At 38.0% G+C, this 24,612-nt stretch overlaps 1 protein-coding gene across 4 annotated transcripts in view; it reads left to right on the forward strand.

Annotated features, from left to right (window-relative positions):
* HEATR5B (HEAT repeat containing 5B) overlaps positions 1-24,612 on the forward strand; it is a 106,019-nt gene that overhangs the window by 57,438 nt on the left and 23,969 nt on the right. For all 4 annotated transcript variants that reach the window (XM_047745127.1, XM_047745128.1, XM_047745126.1 and 1 more), the window contains exons 22-27: positions 155-299; positions 3,853-4,092; positions 4,611-4,862; positions 10,547-10,728; positions 13,308-13,376; positions 19,849-20,028. In XM_047745127.1, coding sequence (XP_047601083.1) covers positions 155-299; positions 3,853-4,092; positions 4,611-4,862; positions 10,547-10,728; positions 13,308-13,376; positions 19,849-20,028 — 1,068 coding nt within the window. The remainder of the gene's footprint in view (positions 1-154; positions 300-3,852; positions 4,093-4,610; positions 4,863-10,546; positions 10,729-13,307; positions 13,377-19,848; positions 20,029-24,612) is intronic.

Here is a 24,612-nt window from a genome sequence, read left to right on the forward strand (position 1 = left end):
TCTTTTTTAAAAAGTCGATTATTTGACTATATATTTAACAACTGCTGCTGTTAAATAAAGAGCCTCTTCACAAGTAAGGTGTTAATACATATTCATTAGGCAAATGAGATTGCAGTTTTTTAAAGAAAATTGTCTAATATGTTATGGTTTCCAGGTTCACTTGTGTAGCTCCCATTTGCTACTTCGCCGAGCAGCTGTGGCTTGTCTCCGGCAGCTTGCACAAAGGGAAGCAGCTGAAGTGTGTGAATATGCCATGAGCCTAGCAAAAAATGCAGGTGACAAGGAGAGCCCTGGTACTCGTAAGTTACTTTATCAGTCAGTATTCTTTTTATTTAAATACTTCAACATTTCAAATGAGTATTACTCTTTAAATAACATTTTTGCTTTCAAGTATGGTCAATCTTCTTATTCTTTCAACTTAAATAAAACCATTATCACTTTAAAAATTCCAGTATTGTTTTCTTGGTACTTTTACACTTTTACCTTTTTTAAGGTTTGGAGCTAAAAAGGAAAAAAAAGTAAATAGCATTTAGTGTCAAGGTATTCATGCCATTCCTTCTGGATAATTTAGCTATATAATGGATAACAAACTCTAAGGATATTGCTTTGTATCACAAGTAGATTTCTGGAAAGAGAAGTGATCTATTTGGGGGGTACCTGAAAGCTTCCAGTCTCTGATACTAGTTGACCCTTTGTGATGTAACTTCTCCTCAAGAAGGGAAAGCTAGGGTAACCAATAAAAGAAATATCAGTAGGTGTTTGGGTAGCAAAAGGTAGATCTTTGCTTGCTTCCATTCTTTCTGCTTTGGGGGGGTTGGGGTTAAGTATAGCTTGAATTTCATAGCCAGCCTTTTGGTCTCTAGGGATAGTTTGCTTGAGAGCTTTTTCAGAGCTTAACTGACAGGTATTTCCCCTATTGTGAGAGAAAATTTTTACTTGTAAGAGCTTTCTAAGGCAGAGAAGTTGCTTGGGTACTAAGAAGCAAGATACTAAAATAACTTCAATTTTAGGATAATATAAGAGCTCTATTAACAAATACACTATATTGCATAATATGAAAGAAGTTACTTATACAGTAAACAGTATTGCTTTTCTTCTTTTTAAAGATTTTATTTATTTATTTGATAGAGAAAGAGATCACAAGTAGGCAAGGGCATGGGGGGGGAAGCAGGCTCCCCACCGAGCAGAAAGCCCGATGTGGAACTGGATCCCAAGACCCTGAGATCATGACCTGAGCCAAAGGCAGCGGCTCAACCCACTGAGCCACCCAGGCGCCCCAACAGTATTGTTTTTTTTTTTTTTTAAAGATTTATTTATTTATTTGACAGACAGAGATCACAAGTAGGCAGAGAGGCAGGTAGAGAGAGAGGAAGCGAAGCAGGCTCCCTGAGCCGAAGGCAGAGGCTTTAACCCACTGAGCCACCCAGGCGCCCCAACAGTATTGCTTTTAAGAGAGAAAACATAGCACCAAAAATAATTATAGAATTCTCCTGAATACATAGAAAATTTTAAAACTTATACATATCAGTCACCATAATCAAAATTGAAAGACAAACTAAGGGGAAGTACTTGCAAATATTTATTAATTTATTTTATTTATTGAAGTGTGCATATTTACATTTTAATGTTTTTAAAGCTTAGTGTGTTGAGGGTTTTAAGACCACCCTGAGGTATGATGATGTACTTGGAGGACTTAGCATATAGTCATGCTTATGGTTATGATTTACTATAGGAACTGGACACAAAGCAAAATATGTAGAGGGAAAAGGCACTTGGCGTGAAGTCTGGAGCAAACCAGGTATAGATTTCCAAGAGCTCACCTGCCATGCAGTCACACAGAAGCTGCTTGAGTTCTGACAACATATATGAAATGTCTATCACGAAAGCTTATCAGGGGTTTGGTGCCCAAGATTTCTCTTGGGCGCTGGTTGATTAGGCATGGTCTGTCAAGCATATTCCAAAAGTCCAGACTTTCAAAGGCAAGCAGGTGTTCAGCATAAGCCATACCATTTGTACAGTTTTAGGCATAGTGAGCCACTTTTACCAGGAAATGGTGGGAACCCTCCTGAAACCCACTTCACTGGGAGGCTAGCTGAAGGCTAATACGAATTTCAGGCCTTACTAAGTCATCTCAAGCATCCTATGTTAACTCTCTTCTCCATCTATGGAAAAATCATGAGAACATAAAAAACACATTTTATCAAAGAAGAAATATCAACTTATGAAATATTTTCAACCTCCAGTGATTAAATAAGTATAAGTCAATACAATCATAAGATAGCATTTTTCTTCTATAAAACTGACCAAATTAAAAATAATGGTTATAACCAGCACTGAGAGAGATATGAATAAAAGAGAAATGTCTTATACTACTGGTAGAAAGAAATGTAAAGTTGTACAAATTTTCGGATTTGTCAGTATTTTTTGTCAGCTTACCCTTTGACCTAGTGATTCCCCTTTTAGGAATTTTTCCTCAATGATCAAGCAGTGTTCTCTCTCTCCCTCTTTTTTTTTTTTTTAAAGAGGGAGAGAGAGAAGCTGAGTGCGGTAGAGGGAGGAGGAGAGAGAAAATCTTAAGCAGGCTCCATGCCCAGCGCAGAGCCCGACATGGCGCTCAATCTCATGACCCTGAGATCACATCAAGAGTGGGGTGCTTAACTGACTGAGCCACCCAGGCACCCTCAATGTTTTCTTAATTCAGTGGTTTGTTGTATAGCTATGAAAATTCATGTTGTAGAAGCGTAATTCCTGATATAGAATGTACTATCAGCTGCTAAGTAAAAAGTAGGCCTCTGTGCCTAATTTCTTGCTAATGTTCTCTTTCCTTGGAACTGAACCTTTTGACTTTTCCTACTATCTGAGTTCCTCTCACTGTGGCTATTTTCTGCAAATTTCCCCTTATTTTGTCTTTGGAGTGACTCAACTAAAAGAGCGGCTTTCAGTCTACATGCCTTTGTCTCACTCTCTTCAAGGTTCAAAGGGCTTCTGTCTTTGGAGCCTCAGTATTCCTTCTTAAGGTTGCCAGTTGTACAACTTACACTGTTTCTAAGAAGGAAAAGATTTTCAGATAAAGCAGGACATTTAACTACTGTTTTGTAACAGTATGACTTTTTTAATTGAAGTGTAATTGACATACAGTGTTTTATTAGTGTCAGCTATACAACATAGTGGTTCCACCATTCTGTACTTGATGCAGTGCTCACCGTGACAGGTGTAGTCACCATCTGTCGTCATATGTTATTATAGTACTGCTGACTGTATTCCCCATGCTGTACTTTTCAACCCTGTGACGTACCTTGCAGCTTGAGGTTTGTGCCTCTTAATCCCTCCCACCTATTTTATCTGTCTCCCCACTCAGTATGACTTTGTGATCGAATATTTCTTAGAAAGTATTTTCCCAGTTTTTAAATGATCTTTTAGGATACAGTCCATTTGTAACTTGTGTTCCAGCTTTATAGATTTTTAAAAACCTAAACTATAAGACTAAATAAATTTCAGTTTGTTCTTCCAACAAATATAGCAATAATTATTTTTTAGTCCATTAAATTAAATCTACTTAGAAATATGTCTCTTTCCCACACTTAATTTTTTTTTGGAATGAAATATATATTTATGAGCATTCCCTGGAGATTTGTTTAAAATACTGCAGAATAATGTCTTAAGGATTCGAGTTTTACTCATATTGTCAGATTAAATTCTAAACCTAAGGATATATAAACTTGAGAACATAAATTCTATGTATAGCTAGCTTGTTTTGTTGTAATAGTGAATTTACATGTAAGTCTTGGTCTTTATTACCTATAGTATACAGCAAAACCCTATACAAATTCATTTGTAAAATTTGCTTTTCAGATGTCAATCCTTTTGCACCTGGAGTCAGTTCTCGAAGTGATATCCACTGCCGGCACCAAGGTGTTAATATAACAGAAACTGGTCTCGAGGGACTTCTTTTTGGAATGCTAGACCGGGAGACAGACAGAAAATTATGTTCTGATATTCATGATACTTTGGGGCATATGCTTTCATCACTGGCTGTAGAAAAACTTTCGCATTGGCTAATGCTTTGTAAAGATGTCCTGGCAGCTTCTAGTGGTATGTATGTAATATATAAAATATGTTCTTAAAATAATGACTGTTTTACCTCTGGTATATATCTGTATATGTACCTGTACATGTATGTATCTGTATATGTAAACAGGAATATATACATATATATATACACACACATTTGAGCTTACATTAAAAAATGCTAATAAATTTTAATCTATAAATCCCTGTATAAATGTTGAAGGTTAAATTATATTACAGACTAATGAGCTTTCTTTGATTTGGGGGAAATAACTAAATTCAAACTAAATTTTCACGTATAAAAACTCAGGTTACTCTGTATTCAACATAGTATGTAAAACTAGTGAAATATGTAAAAACACTTTTATGTTATCCTTTCTTTGCTTTCTGATTGACGTAAAAAAGACCAGCCAGTTCTGCTGTTTCCAAAGGAATGAGAATTTAGTCCTTTTTTATTAGAAATCTTGTAACATTAATGCAAGTTCTAAAGTATCATTTTGCCGTACCTGAGGTTGTCATAATGTGCCTTGTTTGTGTTATAGATATGAGCACTGCCACTCTTGTAAGTAGTGGAAAAGATGAGGAATCTGAGAAGAAAGATGAGATGGATGATGATACCATGTTCACCACACTAGGTGAAGAAGATAAATCAAAGCCCTTCGTGGCACCTCGCTGGGCCACTCGGGTGTTCGCGGCAGACTGCCTGTGCCGAATCATCAATTTGTGTGAGAATGCAGACCAGGCCCACTTTGACCTTGCCATGGCACGTTCTGCTAAACTACGAAACCCTACAAGTAAATTTAAAATCAGTATTTCTTTTCCCCAGAGTATTTTTCTAGGTTTGTAATATAGGTTTGCTGCTATGGAACATGGTTTAGACTCTGCCTTTCATTTCTTACAAATTTCTTTTACCTTTTTTTCTGTCGCCTAAGCATACTACTATCTTCTGACCTATATTTAGAAGATAAGTTGAAGAAAATGGTCCAAAGGTGTACGCCTTTATAAGGTAGATGTATCTTAATCATGTGCCCTAAAGATAACAATGGTAGTAATTTACACATCCTTTGTACTTTGTCCTAGTTTAGCATTTAAGTATAAAAGAGATGGCAAAATGTTAAGGTACATAAGTAAAGGTTATGTAGCCCAGCCATGGAGAATATCAGAACTTGTGCATGCCATCATTTAATTCAACTCAAACTCTCAGATTTCAGAAATGCTGCTAGGTATTTTTGAAAAGGTGAAAACTCTTACTGAAACTCGACACTGTTTTTTATCTTTTGTAAACTTTTTATATCCCATAATTCTCTGGATCAGATGTTACAGGGAGTTTACAAAGAGATCGTCAGATCTAATATCCTCATTGTACAGATGAGGAGACCCAGAGAAGCCAAGAGCGGTGCACGAGTAATAGACTCTCTGTCTTGTACTTTGTGGTCTCTTCATCACCCTGTCATTTTTTTTTTAACATATGTAAAAACAAATTGTGCGTACTAATAGTATTGAAATCTATACATTAAAACTCCTTTTAGTTTACTTGATTACAAATGCCTTTTAGTTTACTGGAACTCAAAGTTGGATTAAAAAACAAACAAAAAGGGGTGCCTGGGTGGCTCAGTGGGTTAAAGCCTCTGCCTTCGGCTCAGGTCATGATCTCAGGGTCCTGGGATCGAGCCCCACATCAGGCTCTCTGCTCAGCAGGGAGCCTGCTTTCCCCCCCTTTCTCTCTGCCTGCCTCTCTGCCTACTTGTGATCTCTCTCTGTCAAATAAATAAATGAAATCTTAAAAACAAACAAACAAAAAGTAAAACAGTGGTACTCCACGTATAAAATGTGAGTCCCGAATGTACAGTTGTCAGCAAAGCACAATATATCACGAACACGGTGTACTTATTCGTGCTATTATTTATCAAATATTTACCAAACCCTATTCTTTGCTATACATTGGGGATGCCAAGAAGAAAAAAACATAGCCCATATCCTTGAAGAATTTCTAGTCTAGAAGACAGAAAGACTTTCTCTTAAACAATTATATGTCTAAATAGTATTATGACAGAGTGTTTTGGGGGCATAAACAAGTAGAATGCATTTTCTGAATATGTAGGGAAGATCTCACAGAAAAGGTGATTTTGAAACTGGAATTTAAAGTCAGACAAAAGATTTTCCAGGTAGAAGCTGGTTGTATTTGTTTTCTATTGCTGCTCTAACAAATGAAGACAAATTCAGTGGCTTAAAACAATACACATTTTTTATCTTATTGTTCTTATAGGTCAGAAAATCCAACATGAGTCTCAGTGGGCTAAAATCAAGATATCAGCAGGGCTGCATTCCTTTCTAGAGGCTTTCCAGGAGTCTTTTCTTCTCGTCTTCTTTGGCTGCCTGCATTCCTTGGTGGTGGCCCCCTCTCTCTGTCTCTTGGAGGTGGCCTCCTCAAAGCCAACACTGACTTGTCTCAGTGATCCTTCTGTAGCTGTCACAGGGCTGTGAGCACAGCCAGGAGTGGTACTCCGCTTTTCAGGATCCTGTGATTAGATTGGGCCCACTATTAAATTTGGGATAATCTCCATTTCAGAGCCCATAACCTTAATCACAACTACAAACCCCCTTTTGCTATATAAATTAACATATTCACAGATTGTAGGGATTAGGGTAGAGACACATTTGAGGACCAGTGTTCTGCCTACCGCAGTGGTTTATTACAAGCAAGGAAAGTAAGATAATTTGCTTGCTTTAGATTTTATTTATTTGTTTGTTTATTTCAGAGAGAAAGAGAGTGTGTGTGTGCATGCACACCAGCATGAATGGGGGAAGGGAGAGAGTGAGAGGGAGGGAGAATCTCAGGCAGACTCCGTGCTGAAAATGGGGGCCCACCACGGGGCTTGATCTAATGACCCTGAGATCATGACCTGAGCTGAAATCAAGAGTTTTACTAATTAAAATTAACCAACTGAGGCGCCAGGCACCCAAAAAGTGAAGATAATTTGTAAAGGCATGGAAGTATAAGTGTGCATGTGACAGGGAGTAGTGCAGATCTTCAGGTTGGCTTTCCTTTCTTTGTATTTAACACTTTTTCTCTCGTTATTTGTATCTCGCCCACATGAGAAGAGATCCTCACGTTTTTCCTTTAGATCATTGATAATGTTTTACTGTTTTCTGCCCCCATAGTAGATCTTGTCTTCTTTTGTTTTTAGTTTTCTTTTAATTTTTGTCCTTTTTCTATTTTCATTACATCATACCCTTTTTTTTTTTTTTAAAGATTTTATTTATTTATTTGACAGAGAGAGAGATCACAGGTAGGTAGAGAGGCAGGCAGAGGGAGAGGGAGAAGCAGACTCCCCGCTGAGCAGAGAGCCCGATGTGGGGCTCGATCCCAGGACCCTGAGAGCATGACCTGAGCCAAAGGCAGAGGCTTAACCCAACGAGCCACACAGGCGCCCCACATCATACCCTTTTGGCTCCTTATGATTTTCTGTTCTTATTCCATAGCAGCCATGATTTTTTGCATTCTATTGAAGTGCCAGGTGATTTTCTATATTTTATTCTGATTTTTATAGAAAATTATTTTTGAGATTAGCTCTTTCTGAATCTTCAGAATCTTTATTTTGCCTGTGTGTGTTTTCTTCATAGGCTTATTTGTTCATATATCCTTGAAAGAGGAGAGCATTCTCCATACTTGAAATTTGCTCAAAGTGTGTGTGTGGGGGGGTGTGGATTGTCCATATTCTTGGCCTTTGTTTACTTCACATTGGTAGCTGGATAGTAAGCTAATATAACAGCTTTCCAACCTAGATTCCAGTATCTGACATGCTTTGTTCTGCTGGGCTGAAACAGGATCCTTTCTAGTTGCCATTGCCTGTTATTCTGGACAGTCATGTTAGCATGTATTTTTCAAAGTTATAGACCAAATATATGTGCTATCCAGGCTCTTCCTGTATCATCCTTACCTCCCTTTGCATCCACTGAACTTTAGTTGTATGGAACTACTGCTCCCAGAATGTAATAAACCTCTAACAGCCCCCCAGTTCTCTCCCCATTTTAGAGTTTCTGCCTCATGCCCCTTCCTACTCCCCTGCTTTAGGAGTTCATCTCCTCGGACTTGGAAAAAAGATATGTTGACTTTAGAAAAGTCAGAGATAGAGATTTGTGTAGAGAAGCAAAATACTTTCAGTAATAATTGCCTAGTTTTTGGTTGGTAGATTGGTATCTTTCTAGACCTTTTTAATTAGGAGGAATAGTGGGTCTTTTTATTTACTTTTGGGTTGGCATAATATGAATAAGCTCACATTAGTCCAGTTCCATCTGCCTTGGAAATTTCCTCCCAACTTCTGGCAGTTCGTTATGACTAATTTTTTTTTTAAGATTTTAATTATTGGGCTCCTGGGTGGCTCAGTCTTTAAGCATCTGCCTTCGGCTCGCGTCATGATCCCAGGATGCTGGGATTGAGGCCCACATCAGGCTCCCTGCTTGGCGGGAAGCCTGCTTCTCCCTCTCCTACTCCCCCTGCTTGTGTTCCCTCTCTCCCTGTGTCTTTCTCTGTCAAATAAATAAATAAAATCTTTTAAAAAAAAGTTTTATGGGCGCCTGGGTGGCTCAGTTGGTTGAGCGACTGCCTTCGGCTCAGGTCATGATCCCGGACTTCCAGGATTGAGTCCTGCATTGGGCTCCCAGCTCCTTGGGGAGTCTGCTTCTCCCTCCGACCTTCTCCTCTCTCATGCTCTCTCTCACTCATTCTCTCTCAAATAAATAAATAAAATCTTAAAAAAAAAAAAAGTTTTATGTGGACCTCAGTCCCAGGACCCTGGGATCATGACCCGAGCTGAAGGCAGATGCTTAACAACTGAGCCACCCAGGAACCCCCATTATACCCCCATTATACCTAATTTATTGATGATGTGTTTTTGCCTCCCTTAAATGAGGAAGTATTGAGATCTTCCAGCCAAATTTTTAAGTCTCTCCTTTGTTCTTCTTCTCCAAACCAGTAGATATTCTTTTTTAACTTTAAGATTCTAAAATTGGAATTTTAGGTAAGCACATGAAAAAATTAGAAGATACTTGTCTTATAACCTTCACAATAGCAACAGCTACAAAAACCTGTTTAAATAGGAACTGTTTGGGAATCCAGCTGAGCCACAGATTGCCACTGCTTCAAAAAGATTTTGGGAGTCTTGCAGCCTCCTCAAGAATTTGAGGGTACTTGAGCTTGATAAATTTTTTAATAACTTCAGTTGCTAGGTCTTTAAGGTCACCAATATTTTCTTCTTCAGTATCTAATCACTAATAATCTTATCCAGTATATTTTTCATTTCACGTATTTTATTTTTTTATTTCTACGAGTCTTATTTGTGACTTTATTTCTATAAGTCTTATTTATGATTGTCCCTGTCTTTTACTTCTCTCTTAAACATGCTAAGGTTTTTGTTTTCTATTTTGAATATAGGCAACGTATTTATGATAATTCTTCTAGACTCCCTGTCTGCTAATTTCATCATCTTTTCATTTCTGGATCTGTTTCTGTTCACTAAGTTTTTTTTTTTTTTTTCCTTGTTGCAAGGTGTATTTTCCTACTTCTTTGCATCCCTGATAGTTTTTATTACATACCAGATTTGCAAATTTTATAGTAGTAGTGCTGGATTTTGTTGTATTCCTTTAAATAGTGTTGGACTTCATTCTGGGATGTAGTTATATTACTTGGTATCTTTTGAATCCTTTTGAGACTTGCTTTTAAGTTTTGTTTTGGCAGATCTGGAGTAGCCTTTAAAAGGAGGACGACTTCCCTTTTCTACATCTTATCTGTATAAAAGTCTTTTCTAGAGGTTGGGAAACTATTTCCTACAGTCCAAATCTAGACCATAGCCTGTTTTTTAAAATATACTTTTATGGGAACACAGCATACTCATTTAAATACATGTGATCTATGACTATGCTCATTCTATAAAAGAAGAGTTGAGTAGCTGTAATAGAAATTATGTGGCTGGCAAAACCAAAAGTATTTACCATCTAATTCTTTACAGGAACAATCCTCCAGCCCTATTCTAAAAGATGACAAACTCCTTTTGGGAAATCCAGTAATGTCATCTGTATTACTATATTGTGTAAAGGTTTACCAATATTCTTGAGAAATTATGATACACGAGTTTTATTGGAAGTGTATCTTTGTTATTTTAAAACATAGTGGAATTGTGGAACATAAGTGCTTTTTAAAAAAAAAAAATTTATTTATTTATTTATTTGAGAGAGAGAGAGGGAGGGAGAGTATACAAGCAGGTGTAGCAGCAGAGAGAGGGAGAGAGAGGCCGGTGTGGGGCTGGATCCCAGGACCCTGAGATCATGACCTGAGCGGAAGGCAGATGCTTAACCGACTCAGCCACCCAAGCATCCCAAACATAAGTGCTTTTTTAAAGAAGTTTATTTCATTTCATATTTTTGCGTTGTAATACCTATTTTTGGAGTTTTCCTTTTTGCCTTCTATTTCTATTTTTAGATGACCTGTTAGTACTTCATCTCTCTGACCTGATTCGCATGGCATTCATGGCTGCAACGGATCATAGTAACCAGCTGCGGATGGCTGGGCTCCAAGCACTTGAGGACATTATCAAGAAGTTTGCATCTGTGCCTGAGCCAGAATTTCCAGGCCATGTGATTCTGGAGCAATATCAAGCTAACGTGAGATACTCTGTTTTGTTTTGTTTTGTTTTATTTTATTTTAAGAGATACTCTGTTTATTTAAAACTTAAAATTGTTCCTTCACATGATCATTAAGGGAGTGAAGAGTCCCTGGAGAAATGTATTTGGAACTTCAGCTGCATATCTTTATTCCCATTGTCAGTTACATAGTTGAATCCCACAGTTGAAGAAACAGTAGTATAAAACTTGTCACTATTTTCGAGTTCTGATAGTGTATTGGTGATAAAACTAGAATAGAATCGCAGCCTAGCTTTTCAGTCTTGTGTTTAGATGTTTAGCCATGCCATTTAAAAGATAAAAGAACATTCAAAGAGTGTTGTGGATTTGCTGACATTACTTTTATATGTTAAGACTTGATAAGCATTTTTAAAAATACAAAGGACAGCTTTGTAATGCTGAAGGATAACTTCTAATAACAGCAGTTAAAAATATTACTGAAAGAATTACTTACCTTCAAAAAATATTTTATTTTATTCTGAACAGAGATACTTGTTTCCCCTGAAATTTATAACTTTATTTGTGTTCTTGAACTGAGGCACAATAGATTTAATCCTCATAATGATGGGTTATGTGAAGACAAACTTAAGTTAGCAAGGAAAGAAGGTACATATATGTGGGTGTGTGTGTATATATTATATATATATATAAAATATATATTATACATATATAATGTATGTATGATTATGTATATGTATAACATATTATATATAAACATTATATATATTTTAATATAAATATCATACATATATTTTATATATATATATATTTTTTTATTGTAGTTATACCAGAACCTTAGCTTCAGATACACACCTCATCTAAAAGCTATACTCAAGCATACACAAAATTAAAAAGGGTGAATAGTGTATGCTCCATTGTTTTTCCATCATAAGCACAGGTAAGGAAGTTATGGCTTCTAGCCCAGCTGCCTATGGAACACCCATATACAATTATTTACTCCTAAATACCCAACCTGGAAGAATGAAGGTTTGTTGTTTTGTTTTGTTTTGACTTTTTATTTAGGAATAGTTCTTTACTTCAGGAAAATTGAAAGAATAATTATTTAAATCTGTAGCTTTACCCTTGAATATTACAGTCTGTATTTCCAAAGGAAAAGGACATGTCTCATATAACCACAGAGCGGTTATCAACTTCAGGAAATTCAGCATTGATGTATTACTTCTATACAGTCTGTCATATTCCAGTTTTATCAGTCAACCCAGTGATCTCTTTTATAGTATATTCTCTTTCTTCTTCAGTACAGGGTCCAGCACCAGCTGTGTGATTAGTTGATGACTATACTACCAATACTGCAATTAGCCGCCATGTGTTTTCAGTCATGGAGAGGAACACTTGATTCATTTCTAAACTGCTATTGATATATCTCAGTGACTGACTCTCTTGTGCAAAGAAAGAAGTCTCAGAGTAGGAGTTGACCATATCTAACTCCTTATTCAGTTCATTCATGTTAAATCTGATATATTTAAGAATCTGTGACTGGGTTGGCTTATTAAAACTAAAGCTCACATTCCTTCTCTTAATACTATGACAGTGGTATATAAACTAATATTCCTTGAGCATCCTTTTTTTAAAAAAATTTTTTTAAGATTTTACTTATTTATTTGACAGAGAGAGAGAGAACACACAAGCAGGGGGTGTAGCCGGGAGAAGGAGAGGGAGAAGCAGTCTCCCTGCTGAGCAGGGAGCCTGATGCTCTCAGTCCCAGGACCCTGAGATCATGACCTGAGCTGAAGGCAGACACTTAAGCAACTGAGCCACCTAGGCACCCCAAGCATCCTTCTTTTAAAGTTTTTTTTTTTTAATTTTTAAAATTTTATTTTATCTTTTCAGTGTTCCAAGATTCATTGTTTATGCACCACATCCAGTGCTCCATGCAATACGGGCCCTCCTTAATACCCACCACCAGGCCCTCCCAACGCTCCACCCTCCTCCCCTCCAAAACCCTCAGTTTTTTTCCTCAGAGTCCACAATCTCTAATGGCTTGTCTCCCCCTCTGATTTCCCCCAACTCACTTCTTTTCCTTCACCCAATGTCCTCTGTGTTTTTTGTTTTTTGTTTTAAGGTGAAATGGTTTCTGAGATCTTTCAGTGACTATGTGAATTTTTAGTAATAGTTATTAAAGGAATTGATCCAGTTATATGAGATTCACTCATGAGGTAAATACTGTTAGAAATATATTCAGGAAAATATAGACAGAATTTAAAAAAAAAAAGGATAGCAGTTTTCTGTTATGTCTAGGAACAGATATCTGACTTTGTCAGAAAATCCTGTTTACTATTAAACAAAAACAAAAGAAAAAGAAGATTAATTTCCTGTTTTGGTATAGCATTCATATAGATTTGATAATGATTATAACCTCCTGGGAAGCAAAAGAAAAATGGTATGTTTGAGTTTATTGTAACTGAAAAGAGAGATAAGGGATATGTGATAAATAGGAAAATAAAAAGATGTGTTTTGTGTGTTTTCATCTCCAGAGACACAAGAGGCTTTATATTTACTACTTATCTTTAAAAATAAAATGCTCATATTCATTTTCTTAGGTGGGAGCTGCTCTAAGACCAGCCTTTTCACAAGATACCCCATCAGACATAATAGCAAAAGCTTGTCAGGTAAGAAGAAAAATAGGGTTTTCTATAGTTACCTTCTTTAAATTTAAGAAGAAAGAGAAAAGAGAAAAGGTAAGAAAGAGAGAAAAGGTAAATATTTATTTTTATCTTGGAAATACAACAGTGACGGTTCCTTCTTCTATTCTGTATCAAATGATGATGTTAGTAACTGTTAATTGCATCCCTTTTTTTGTCATAGCTGAGGAAATGACTTTGGGATACATAGGTCTTTCATCAGCCAGAAGTGAATAATGGCATAAAAACCATAAGAGGGACTAAAAATAAAAATATGATTATAAAATAATTAAAGAATGCATATTAATGATGGTTGGGTAATAAAGGATTTTTTTATCACAGTTTGTGAAAATTTATAAGTTTCTGGAGAATTTCACAATATGGAAATTTCATTGCAAAATTAATCCCAGAGGATTATTCTCACATTATTATATTTTTAAAAAGTCACAAAATGTTCCTACACTTTTAATAAGTTCCTCTTTTTCATGCCTCATTCTGAAAATGGATTCATGCAGTAAGCTCTCATCTTTCAGGAAATCAGATTCTTTATCTGCTTTCCTAAGGATAGAAGAGAAGCAACTCTCTACTTCCCAGTTTTCTGGAGTACAGGGCTGTGGTCCATCATTATTGCTTAGAACCCATAATCAAGCTACGTGTGGCCTCTAGACAGAGAATGTTCTGCTATTTACAATGATAAGCGGGAAGTTCTTACTTTGTTCTCTCTCTGGCTGATTGGGTTTGCCTCTTCCTGCCACGGTTAAGATTTTTCTTTTCTTTTCTTTTCTTTTCTTTTTTTCTTTTTAATAGGGGGTTGTGGGGTAGGGGCATTGGGAGAGGGAGAGAATCTTGAGCAGGTTCCCCACTCAGCAAGGACCTAACATGGGGCTCAATCTCACAACCCTGAGATCATGAGCTGAGCCAAGATCAAGAGTCAGGTGCTTAACTGACTAAGCCACTTGGGTGCCCCCCATTGTTAAGATTTATTTCCCTGAAGTCTACTGTCTTAATGATGGCCTTCAGAGAAATCAACTCCTCTTACAAACAGCAGACCAGAAAGAAAAGAGGGAGTCTTGTTTAAGATAGAGGTCTGTGGATCATGATACAAATCTCAGAGTTAGAGCAGACCATTTGGTATGAGATACTGATGCACAGACAATAGAAATCATAGTCCTGTATAAATAAATGTCTTGTGATGATGTTTCAGAGCATAGTATTTAAGCAGAAAAAAACTTATAAAGCTGTTCATAGAAAAGCAAAAGCTATCCAGATTTCATCTTGTGGATGAGTAGTATGAAAAATTCCTGTTACTGAATTTGCCTTCAACTTCTTATTCTTTATGTAGCTCTAGTTTTTTTTTTTTTTTAATAAGAAGTTTCTTCTTTTCTGCTGGAAGGCTTAAGTTTTTGACCTCCTGTCCTGTTTCTGGGAGAAAAGCTAGTTTTGAAACAGATGGAACAGTAGGTTGCAAGTTCCTTTTTCTTAAGGGAAAGTGAAGAGTTGGCTTTGGACAGATCATGAAACATTGCATCCCACCTTATATACTAGAATAGATGTCGTGTTAAACCTGAAGCTGAATCAGGGTAATTTTTAGATATTATAGGAAGACTCTGAAGTGCAACACAACTGGAGACAGGAATCAGTGGTTTAATAAAAGAAAAATTCTTTAAATCAGCATAGGAATCATAACCATAATATATATTTTAAATATCGTATTTCAAGTTAAATTGGTTAAGCGTACATTCACGTAACACTCTCGATGCAAGTCCGGGTCTTTTCTCTGAGTACAACTTTGCTGATTTAGTGCTGCTTTATCTTTTTTCATAAACCAAATTTATAATGCAGAACCTCAAGTTTCTAGTTTCATGCTCTTTATCTTTTTAGAGATTTTATTTTCAAGTAATCTCCACACCCATCATGGGGCTTGAGCTCACAACCCCAAGACTAAGAGTTGCATTCTCTACTGAGTGAGCCAGCCAGGCGCCCCAAATTTCAGGTTCTTTAAAGTTAGAACTTGTGATTGTGGAAGCAAGCTCGCACCACCAGACCACACCTTTCTCCTCAACATTCTTCCTTTGACTCCAATGTCACTGCCCTTGCCTGGTTTTCCTTTTGCTCTCTGGCATTTTCTTTTCAATTTCTTTCGTTGTTGGTTCTTATTCTGCTTGTCCCTTGTAACTATGTTCCTTGTGTTCTGGTCTTACACCTTTTTTTTTTATATATACCTCAGTCCTTGAACAAATTTACCTGGTCTTTGAAGAAATTTACCTGGTAACATTGCTTTAGTTATTATCTGTTTGTGGAGAGTTCCCAGGTCTCCCTAGTCATTGTTTTTTGAAAATTTTAATTCCAGTTTAGTTATATTAGTTTTGGGTGTACAGTATAGTGATTCAGCAGTTCTGTGCATTACTTGTTGTTCATCACAATAAGTGTGCTTGCCATCCCCTTCACCTAGCTCCCCTCCCCTCTGGTAACCAACAGTTCTCTATAGTTCATAGTCTGTTTCTTGATTTGTCTCTTTCTTAATGTTTGTTCAGTTTTGCTATTTAAATTCTACATGTGAGTGAAAGTATATGGTATTTGTCTTAGTCTCTGACTGGCTTATTTCACTTAGCATTACACTCTCTAGCTTTATCCATGTCATTGCAAATGGCAAGATTTCGTTCCTTTTCATGGCTGAGTAATATTCCATTTTGCGGATGTGTATACACACACACACATATACATATGCACACATATATATGCCACATCTTTACCCATTTATCTATCAATGGACACTTAGGTTGCCTCCATAATTTGGGTGTTTAAAAAAAAAAGAAAGTAAAAATAGAACTATCCTATGATCTAGTAATCACACAACTAGGTATTTACCCAAAGTATACAAAAACACTAAGTCAAATGGATGCAAATATTCTGAAAATGTCTATGCTATGTAGAGTAATCTACATGTTTAATACAATTCCTATCAAAATACAATCAACTTTTTTCAAAGAAATGGAACAAATAATCCTAAAATTTATATGGACACCAGAAAAGACCCTGAATAGCCAGAGGAATATTGAAAAAGAAAAGCAAAGTTTACAGCATCACAATTCCAGACTTCAAGCTCTATGACAAAGCTGTATCATCAGGACAGTATGGTACTGGCACAAAAACAGAAATATAGATCAATGGAACAGAATAGAGAGCCCAGAAATAGACTCTCAACTTTATAGTCAACTAATCTTTGACAGAGCAGGAAATAATGTCCAATGGAAAAATGACAGTCTCTTCAACAAATGGTGTTGGGAAAATTGGACAGCCACATGCAGAAAAATGAAACTGGACCATTTCCTTACACCACACACAAAAATAGACTCCAAATGGATGAAAGACCTCAATGTGAGACAAGAATCCATCAAAATCCTTGAGGAGAACACAGGCAGCAGCCTTTTCGACCTCAGCTGCAGCAACTTCTTAGAAACATTGCCGAAGGCAAGAGAAGCAAGGGCAAAAATGAACTATTGGGATTTCATCAAGATCAAAAGCTTTTGCACAGCAAAAGGAAACAGTCAACAAAAACTAAAAGACAACTGACAGAAGGGGAGAAGATACTTGCAAATGACATATCAGATAAAGGGCTAGTATCTAAAATCTATAAAGAACTTATCAAACACGGGTGCCTGGGTGGCTCAGTGGGTTAAGCTTCTGCCTTCGGCTCAGGTTATGATCTCAGGGTCCTGGAATCAAGGCCTACATCAGGCTCTCTGCTCAGCCAGGAACCCGCTTCCCTCTCTCTCTGTCTACTTCTCTGCCTACTTGTGATCTCTCTCTGTCAAATAAACAAAAATATTAAAAAAAAAAAAAAAGAACTTATCAAACTCAACACCCAAGGAACAAATAATCCAATCAAGAAATGGGCAGAGGACATGAACAGACATTTCTGCAAAGAAGACATCCAGATGGCCAACAGACACATGAGAAAGTGTTCCACATCACTCAGCATCAGGGAAATACAAATAAAAAACCACAATGAGATACCACCTCACACCAGTCAGAATGGCTAAAATTAACCAGTCAGGAAACAACAGGTGTTGGTGAAGATGCAGAGGAAGGGGAACCCTCCTACACTGCTGGTGGAATGCAAGCTGGTGCAGCCACTCTGGAAAACAGTATGGAGGTTCCTCAAAAAGGTGAAAATAGAGCTACTCTATGACCCAGCAATCACAGTACTGGATATTTACCCTAAAGATACAATTGTAGTGATCTGAAGGGGCACGTGCACCCGAATGTTTATAGCAGCAATGTCCACAATAGCCAAACTATGGAAAGAACCTAGATGTCTACCAACAGATGAATGGATAAAGAAGATGTGGTATATATTTACAATGGAATACTATGCAGCCATCAAAAGAAACGAAGTCTCGCCATTTGCAACAACATGGATAGAACTAGAGGGTATTATGCTAAGTGAAATAAGTCAATCAGAGAAAGACAATCATATGATCTCTCTGATATGAGGAATTTGAGAGGCAGGATGGGAGTTGTTGGGGGAAGAGAGGGAAAAATGAAACAAGATGGGACTGGGGAGGGAGATAAACCATAAGAGATTCTTAATCTCAGGAAGCAAACTGAGGGCTGCCAGGGGTAGGGAGGGAGGGATAGAGTGGCTGGGTTATGGACATTGGGGAGGGTATGTGCTATGGCAAGTGCTATGAATTGTGTAAAACTGATGATTCACAGACCTGTACCCCTGAGCAAATAATACATTATAATGCTTTAAAAAAAAAAAAAAAGACCTGAAGAAAAAAAATGAAAAAAGCAAAACAAAAAAACAAAGGGATGTATGCAATCCGGGTTTATTGAAGCATTATTTACAACAGCTATCTTTGATTCCTCACAATTTTTCAAGTTTCTGGCCCCTCCCCTAAAAATATTTAATTGGTTTCCAAATACTGTGATTTCTGCCTCTAAGTCTTTCTCTGGTGACTCTCCCCTTTCATCCCATTCCCAGCTTGATTTCTATCATCTCTGTCCCATAATACTGTAATAGTCATGTAACGAAACACATTGCTTACCATCTAAACATGTTCTTTCCTGGCATAAATACTGGAACAATCTTCCTAAAGTACAATTTTTTGTTTTTTAAGATTTTATATATATATTTATTTATTTAGGGGTGTTGGAGGGGTAGGGGGGGAAGGAGAGAGAAAGTCCCAAGCAGACTCTGTGCTGAGCTCAGAGCCTGACATGGGGCTTGATTCCATGATTGCAAGATCATGACCTAAGCCGAAATCAAGAGTTGGATGCTTAACCAGCTGAGCCACCCAGGCACCCCAGGCACAATTCCAATTGTAATCTCCCTGTTCAGAAGCCTTGGAAACTGCCCATAAAACAAAGTCTGAATTCAGTTTACATGGAATTTAAATTGTTCCATAATCCCAGTTAACTTTGCTAACCTCATATCTTTTCCCATGTAACTCCTCTGTATTTATGCACACAGACCTTCCTGATAGTCTAAGCATTCCCATTTCTTCTGCCAGAAGTAATCTCTCCCTTCTCTGTTTTTGAATTGTAGTATTACAGTCCTAAAATGTTCATTCAAACTGTGTTTTCTTTCTTGAGGACAGGGACTAGATTTTTCCCCTTTATTTATTTATTTTTTAACCTCTTCCATAGCGCCCAGAATAATCCTTTGCCTGTGGTAAGCAGAAATGTTGAAGAATTATTCACAACTGAGGTGATTCAGAAAGAAATTTATTTTCTATTAAAATTTTTGTCATGGGTGCCTGGGTGGCTCAGTGGGTTAAGCCTCTGCCTTCGGCTCAGGTCATGATCTCAGGGTCCTGGGATCAAGTCCTGCTCGGGCTCTCTGCTTAGCAGGGAGCCTGCTTCCTCCTCTCTCTGTCTCTCTCTCTCTGCTTGCCTCTCTGCCTACTTGTGATCTCTGTCTGTCAAATAAATAAATAAAATCTTTAAAAAAAAAAAAAAAAGAAAACATCACCTTTAAAAAAAAAATTTTGTCACATTAGTCAATGGAAATATGTTAAATAAATACTGTTAGTTTTGCATGTAAGACATAATAAATTCCATCCTTGTTGATTTGTTATTAAAAAATAAAGTTGGGATGCCTGGGTGGCTCAGTGGGTTAAAGCCTCTGCCTTCAGTGCAGGTCATGGTCTCAGGGTCCTGGGATCGAGCCCCTCATCGGGCTCTCTGCTCAGCAGGGAGCCTGCTTCCCCCTCTCTCTCTGCCTGCCTCTCTGCCTACTTGTGATCTCTGCCTGTCAAATAAATAAATAAAATCTAAAAAAGAATAAATAAATAAAATAAAGTTGAAGCACAGCATTTGGGGTTTTTTTGTTTATTTTCTTCATTGGTATTTTGTTTCTTCCCCCAAGGGGGGAAATATCATATTTACTTCATACTCTTATAGTTAAATATTAGTTTTTTATAGAGAATTTAAAATTTCTTTCTTTGGCTAGGTGTGTAGTACATGGATTGGAAGTGGAGTTGTCAGTGATCTCAATGACCTCCGTCGAGTGCACAATCTACTTGTCTCTTCTCTGGACAAAGTGCAGGCTGGTAAAGGATCTTCGAGCCAGCTGTACCGAGAGAGTGCCACAACCATGGAAAAACTGGCTGTTCTCAAAGCGTGGGCAGAGGTAACCACAGCCTATTGTTTGTTGTTGTTGTTGTCGTTTATTAACACACAGTGTATTATTCGCCCCAGGGTACAGGTCTGTGAATCATCAGACAGCCTATTGTTTTTGAACAATTTCTCCATCCATGAGAAAATGTTCCCCTAGTCCTGTTGGTGAAAAAATTTTGATTTTTTGCTTTTTAAAGTCACCTTTGGTATAAAATGCTTTTTGGAAATCTGTTATTTGCTCCATCTCACTGAAATATGTATATTTATGTCTCAAAGAACTCTCTTCAAACCTTTGAAAGTTATGTTTGTTTATTTTTTTAAAAGATTTTATTTATTTATTTGTCAGATAAAGAGAGCAAGCACGGGGCGCCTGGGTGGCTCAGTGGGTTAACCCGCTGCCTTCGGCTCAGGTCGTGATCTCGGAGTCCTGGGATCGAGCCCCGCATCGGGCTCTCTACTCAGCGGGGAGCCTGCTTCCTCCTCTCTCTCTGCCTGCCTCTCTGCCTGCTTGTGATCTCTCTGTCAAATAAATAAATAAAAAAAAAATCTTTAAAAAAAAAAAAAAAAGAGAGCAAGCACATGAGGAGGGCAACAGCAGGCAGAGGGGGATGTGGGCTCCCCACTGAGGAAGGAGCCCGATGCAGGACTCTATTCCAGAACACTGGAATCATGATCTGAGCTGAAGGCAGACGCTTAACCGACTGAGACAACCAGGTGTCCCGAAAGTCATGTTTTTTAATCAGTTTTTTCAAAATTTCTATATTGAGAAAGGGCTCCCTTAACTAGTTATGTGGAAATTAGGCAGCACAAGGTTTGATGATCAAACATCGGTTGTCAGTCATCCAGTTCTTTGCTGACTTGCATTAATATGCTTGACTCACCTACCAGGAAGACTGGTGTAGTTTAGTATAAAAAGCATTAAATGCTGATTCAGAGGCCGTAAACAAGTTCTCTCTCTATAATTTACCGTCTTCTTGACTTTGGTCAAATGGTTTGATCTCTCAGAGCCTCGGGGTTTTGGTTTTGGTTTTTTGTTTTGTTTTGTTTTGTTTTTTCATTATAATGTGGAAATAATATTGTCTTTTTTTTTTTTTAAGATTATTTATTTATTTATTTGACAGAGAGAGAGAGATCACAAGTAGGCAGAGAGGCAGGCAGAGAGAGGGGGAAGCAGGCTCCCTGCTGAGCAGAGAGCCTGATGCGGGGCTTGATCCCAGGACCCCGGGATCATGACCCGAGCTGAAGGCAGAGGCTTAACCCACTGAGCCACCCAGGCGCCCCGAAATAATATCTTCTTATAAGGCAATGTTTATCAAAGGACATTGTTGCTGGCACTGAATGGAAGATAGATTATTGCTTTCAAAAAATAGATCAGGGCGCCTGGGTGGCTCAGTTGGTTAAGGAACTGCCTTCAGCTCGGGTTATGATCCTGGAGTCCCAGGATCAAGTCCTGCATTGGGCTCCCAGCTCCACGGGGAGTCTGCTTCTCCCTCTGACCTTCTCCCTCTCATGCTGTCTCCCACTGTTTCTCTCTCTCAAATAAATAAATACAAATCTTTAAAAAATGAAATAAATAAAATAAAAAAATAAAATATTAGATCAGAGTTTTATGTAACTAAATTAATAATGCACATTTTTGTTGACACCTTTTTCTTTTTTAGGGTAATTTATACTATAAAGATGTGCACCCCTTGCCTCAGCCTTGAAAGCCATCTCATAATTCTTTTACCTGTTTATCTGCCTTTCCTTCATCATGCTCTTTGGATGCCCAGCATATTCTAGATTTCTCTCCTGAAGACCTCTCTTTGCTTATACTCTTTCACTCAGAAAGCTGAGGATATCCATTTTCCATCTCCTCAGATTGTTACCTTGAAATCTTTAGATTTACATGAGTTGGGAACTGTGCTTTCACCTGTTAGTTAATGTTAGTTAAACATGAGTGTGAAGGGGAGACTTTCTAGCTCAGTGCTATCAGTCATGCCCACTTCTGTATCTTCAGTTTCTCCCTCTATGTGCTCACTCTTCTTGCTTGCCTTCCTCCCCACCTAAGTGTATCCTCCTCACTGCTTTCCCTCTCTCCTCTCATGTCTCAGTTCACTGATGGAGTTTCAGTATCTTCACTACCTCAACTCTTGGTCACCTGCTTCTCAGTCCCCCACAATGTGGGGTCATTCTCACTGATACAGGCTGGCTGGGTCTGAGGACCCAGAGGGGTTCCTGTAGGACCAGCCAGCAGAGTCCTTGGGTTTGAGCAGGATCAAAGTCAAACGCAAGCCAAAAGGAAATGAGAGCAGAGCCTATTGAAGATACAGAGACAGCAGATACAGACAGAGCATCTGGGAGACTTGAAAAGGAAAGGAGAGTGAATCTCATCTTTGCTTGGGGCCTGGGATTTTTATTGAGGATGGTGGTCTGTTGTATGTGCCCTCTCAGGCATCCAGGAACTAGTCAGACAAGGAGTGCTCAGGTGTCCTGTGTAAGTCCCTTATGCACTGGAACTAGGGGTCTTGGTGTCAAGGTGTCTGGAGTCAGTGGTCTTGGAAAACTTACATGATGGCCCCACCCGGTCATTCCTTAGGTGTTGTCTGTTGTGCTGAAAGACTCTAAAGAAGTCATTAACTGCTTGACCGTCACAAGGAGGATATACAGCATGCGTAAGGGTGGGGGTGTAGATATCAGCAAGAAGAGAAGCAGGAAAAGGACCAAAAAAAGCAGTTTTTCATGAGGTCCCTTTTGTTTCCCTTTGTCATCACCACTCCATTGGAATCATTCTCACTAAAGTCACAAAGGAGAGAATTATCTGTGGCGCTGTGCACTCATCAGTCCGTGTTCCTCGGCCTCTCTGCAGCATTTGATATTGTCTCCTCTAGAAGCTCTTTGTTTTCCTTGACTTTTGTGACACTCACCTCTTGCTTCTCCTCTTTCCTTTTCATTGTTCCTTCTCAACATCGCTTGCTGGCCTCTCTTTGCCTGCCCGCTCTTTAAATGTTGGTATTTTTCTTGTCCCTTTCCCCTCTCTTCGTACTTTATGGGCAACTTTATCCATACCCATAACCTATTGCTTTAACTTGTATATTAAATATTGTAATTCTGCTTTTCCACTCAGACCTAAATTCCAATCCCATATTTTTAGATGTTTACTAGACATCTCCCCTGGATGACCTATAAGTACCACACACCCAAGATGTCTTAAAAAAATACAATGCTTTCTCTTACTTCTTTTATCTTCTTTATCCCAACTACTCGTTCTACGCTCTATCTTCAGGCCAGAGCCTAGTATCAATATTAACTGCTTCTTCTTCAGTCCCCTTCGTCTTATATCTAGTAGGTATCTAATTCCTATGTATTTGACTTTGTTAATACTATCTTTGAAGATAATATAATTTTGTTCTGATAATAAAAATACCAATTCACTACATATATTCAGAATATAGAGAAGAGGTATTATTTTTTAAAAATCTGTAATCTTATCCCCTCTGTAATCTTCTTATCATCCAGAGATAACTATTAATATTTTGGTGTATATCACTATGCATATGTGCACGTGTAAGTCTTTATATGCCTTAAAATGTGTGTATCTATCTATATCTTTTTAAAAAAATAAAAATGGAATTTTATTCAACATAGCGACTATTTTTAAATTTAGCATTGGATTACATACACCTTTTGCATATCTATAAAAAAAAATATTTCCTCTCTTCTGCCCCTGCCTTTAGTTTGAGTCCTCATTATCTGTTACCTGGTCTGTGCAGTTGCATCCTAATTTTCTTCTGCCGTTAGTCTTCCCTGCCTCCACTGGCAGCTATTCCTGTACAGATTCTCAGCATAATCATTCTAAAATGCAAATTTTGGGCAAAGAATATGAATCCACGATTCACAGAGAGGAAACAAAGCTACACATAAACATATGGGGAAGGTGAAGAAATATAGAAACATTTCCCAGCTAAATTAACATCATTTTTAGAATTATAGTAAAATTTTTCTAAAGAGTGAGATATATCAAAACACTTACTAAAACCAGTTTATCCTAAGGAATATTAAGGAGATACACAAAGACCCTGCTATGGTGGTGTTTATTACAATGTTTATTTTTCTCAGAAAAAATGGAAATAACTTAAATGTATGTCTTGATCCCAAGAGATGATGGAATTAAGTGACTAACGAATTTGGTTAAAAGTTATTCACGGGGGTGGAGCGGGCACCTGGGTGGCTCAGTGGGTTAAAGCCTCTGCCTTCGGCTCAGGTCATGATCTCAGGGTCCTGGGATTGGCCCCGCATCGGGCTCCCTGCTCGGCGGGGAGCCTGCTTCCCCCTCTCTCTCTCTGCCTGCCTCTCTGCCTACTTGTGATCTTTTTCTGTCAAATAAATAAATAAAAATCTTTAAAAAAAAAAAAGTTATTCACAGGGGTGCCTCTGTGGTACAGTTGGTTGGGCGTCCAACTCTTGGTTTCAGCTCAGATTGTGATCTCAGGGTCATGAGATTGAGCCCAGCGTTGGGCTCCACACTCAGCGGGGAGTCTGCTTGGGATTCTCTCTCCTTCTTCCTCTGCCCTTCACTTCTGCATGCCTTCTTTCTCTCTCTGTCTCTCTCTCTCTC

The sequence above is a fragment of the Lutra lutra genome, chromosome 9, assembly GCF_902655055.1.
Source record: "Lutra lutra chromosome 9, mLutLut1.2, whole genome shotgun sequence".
Taxonomy (NCBI): Eukaryota; Metazoa; Chordata; class Mammalia; order Carnivora; family Mustelidae; genus Lutra; species Lutra lutra.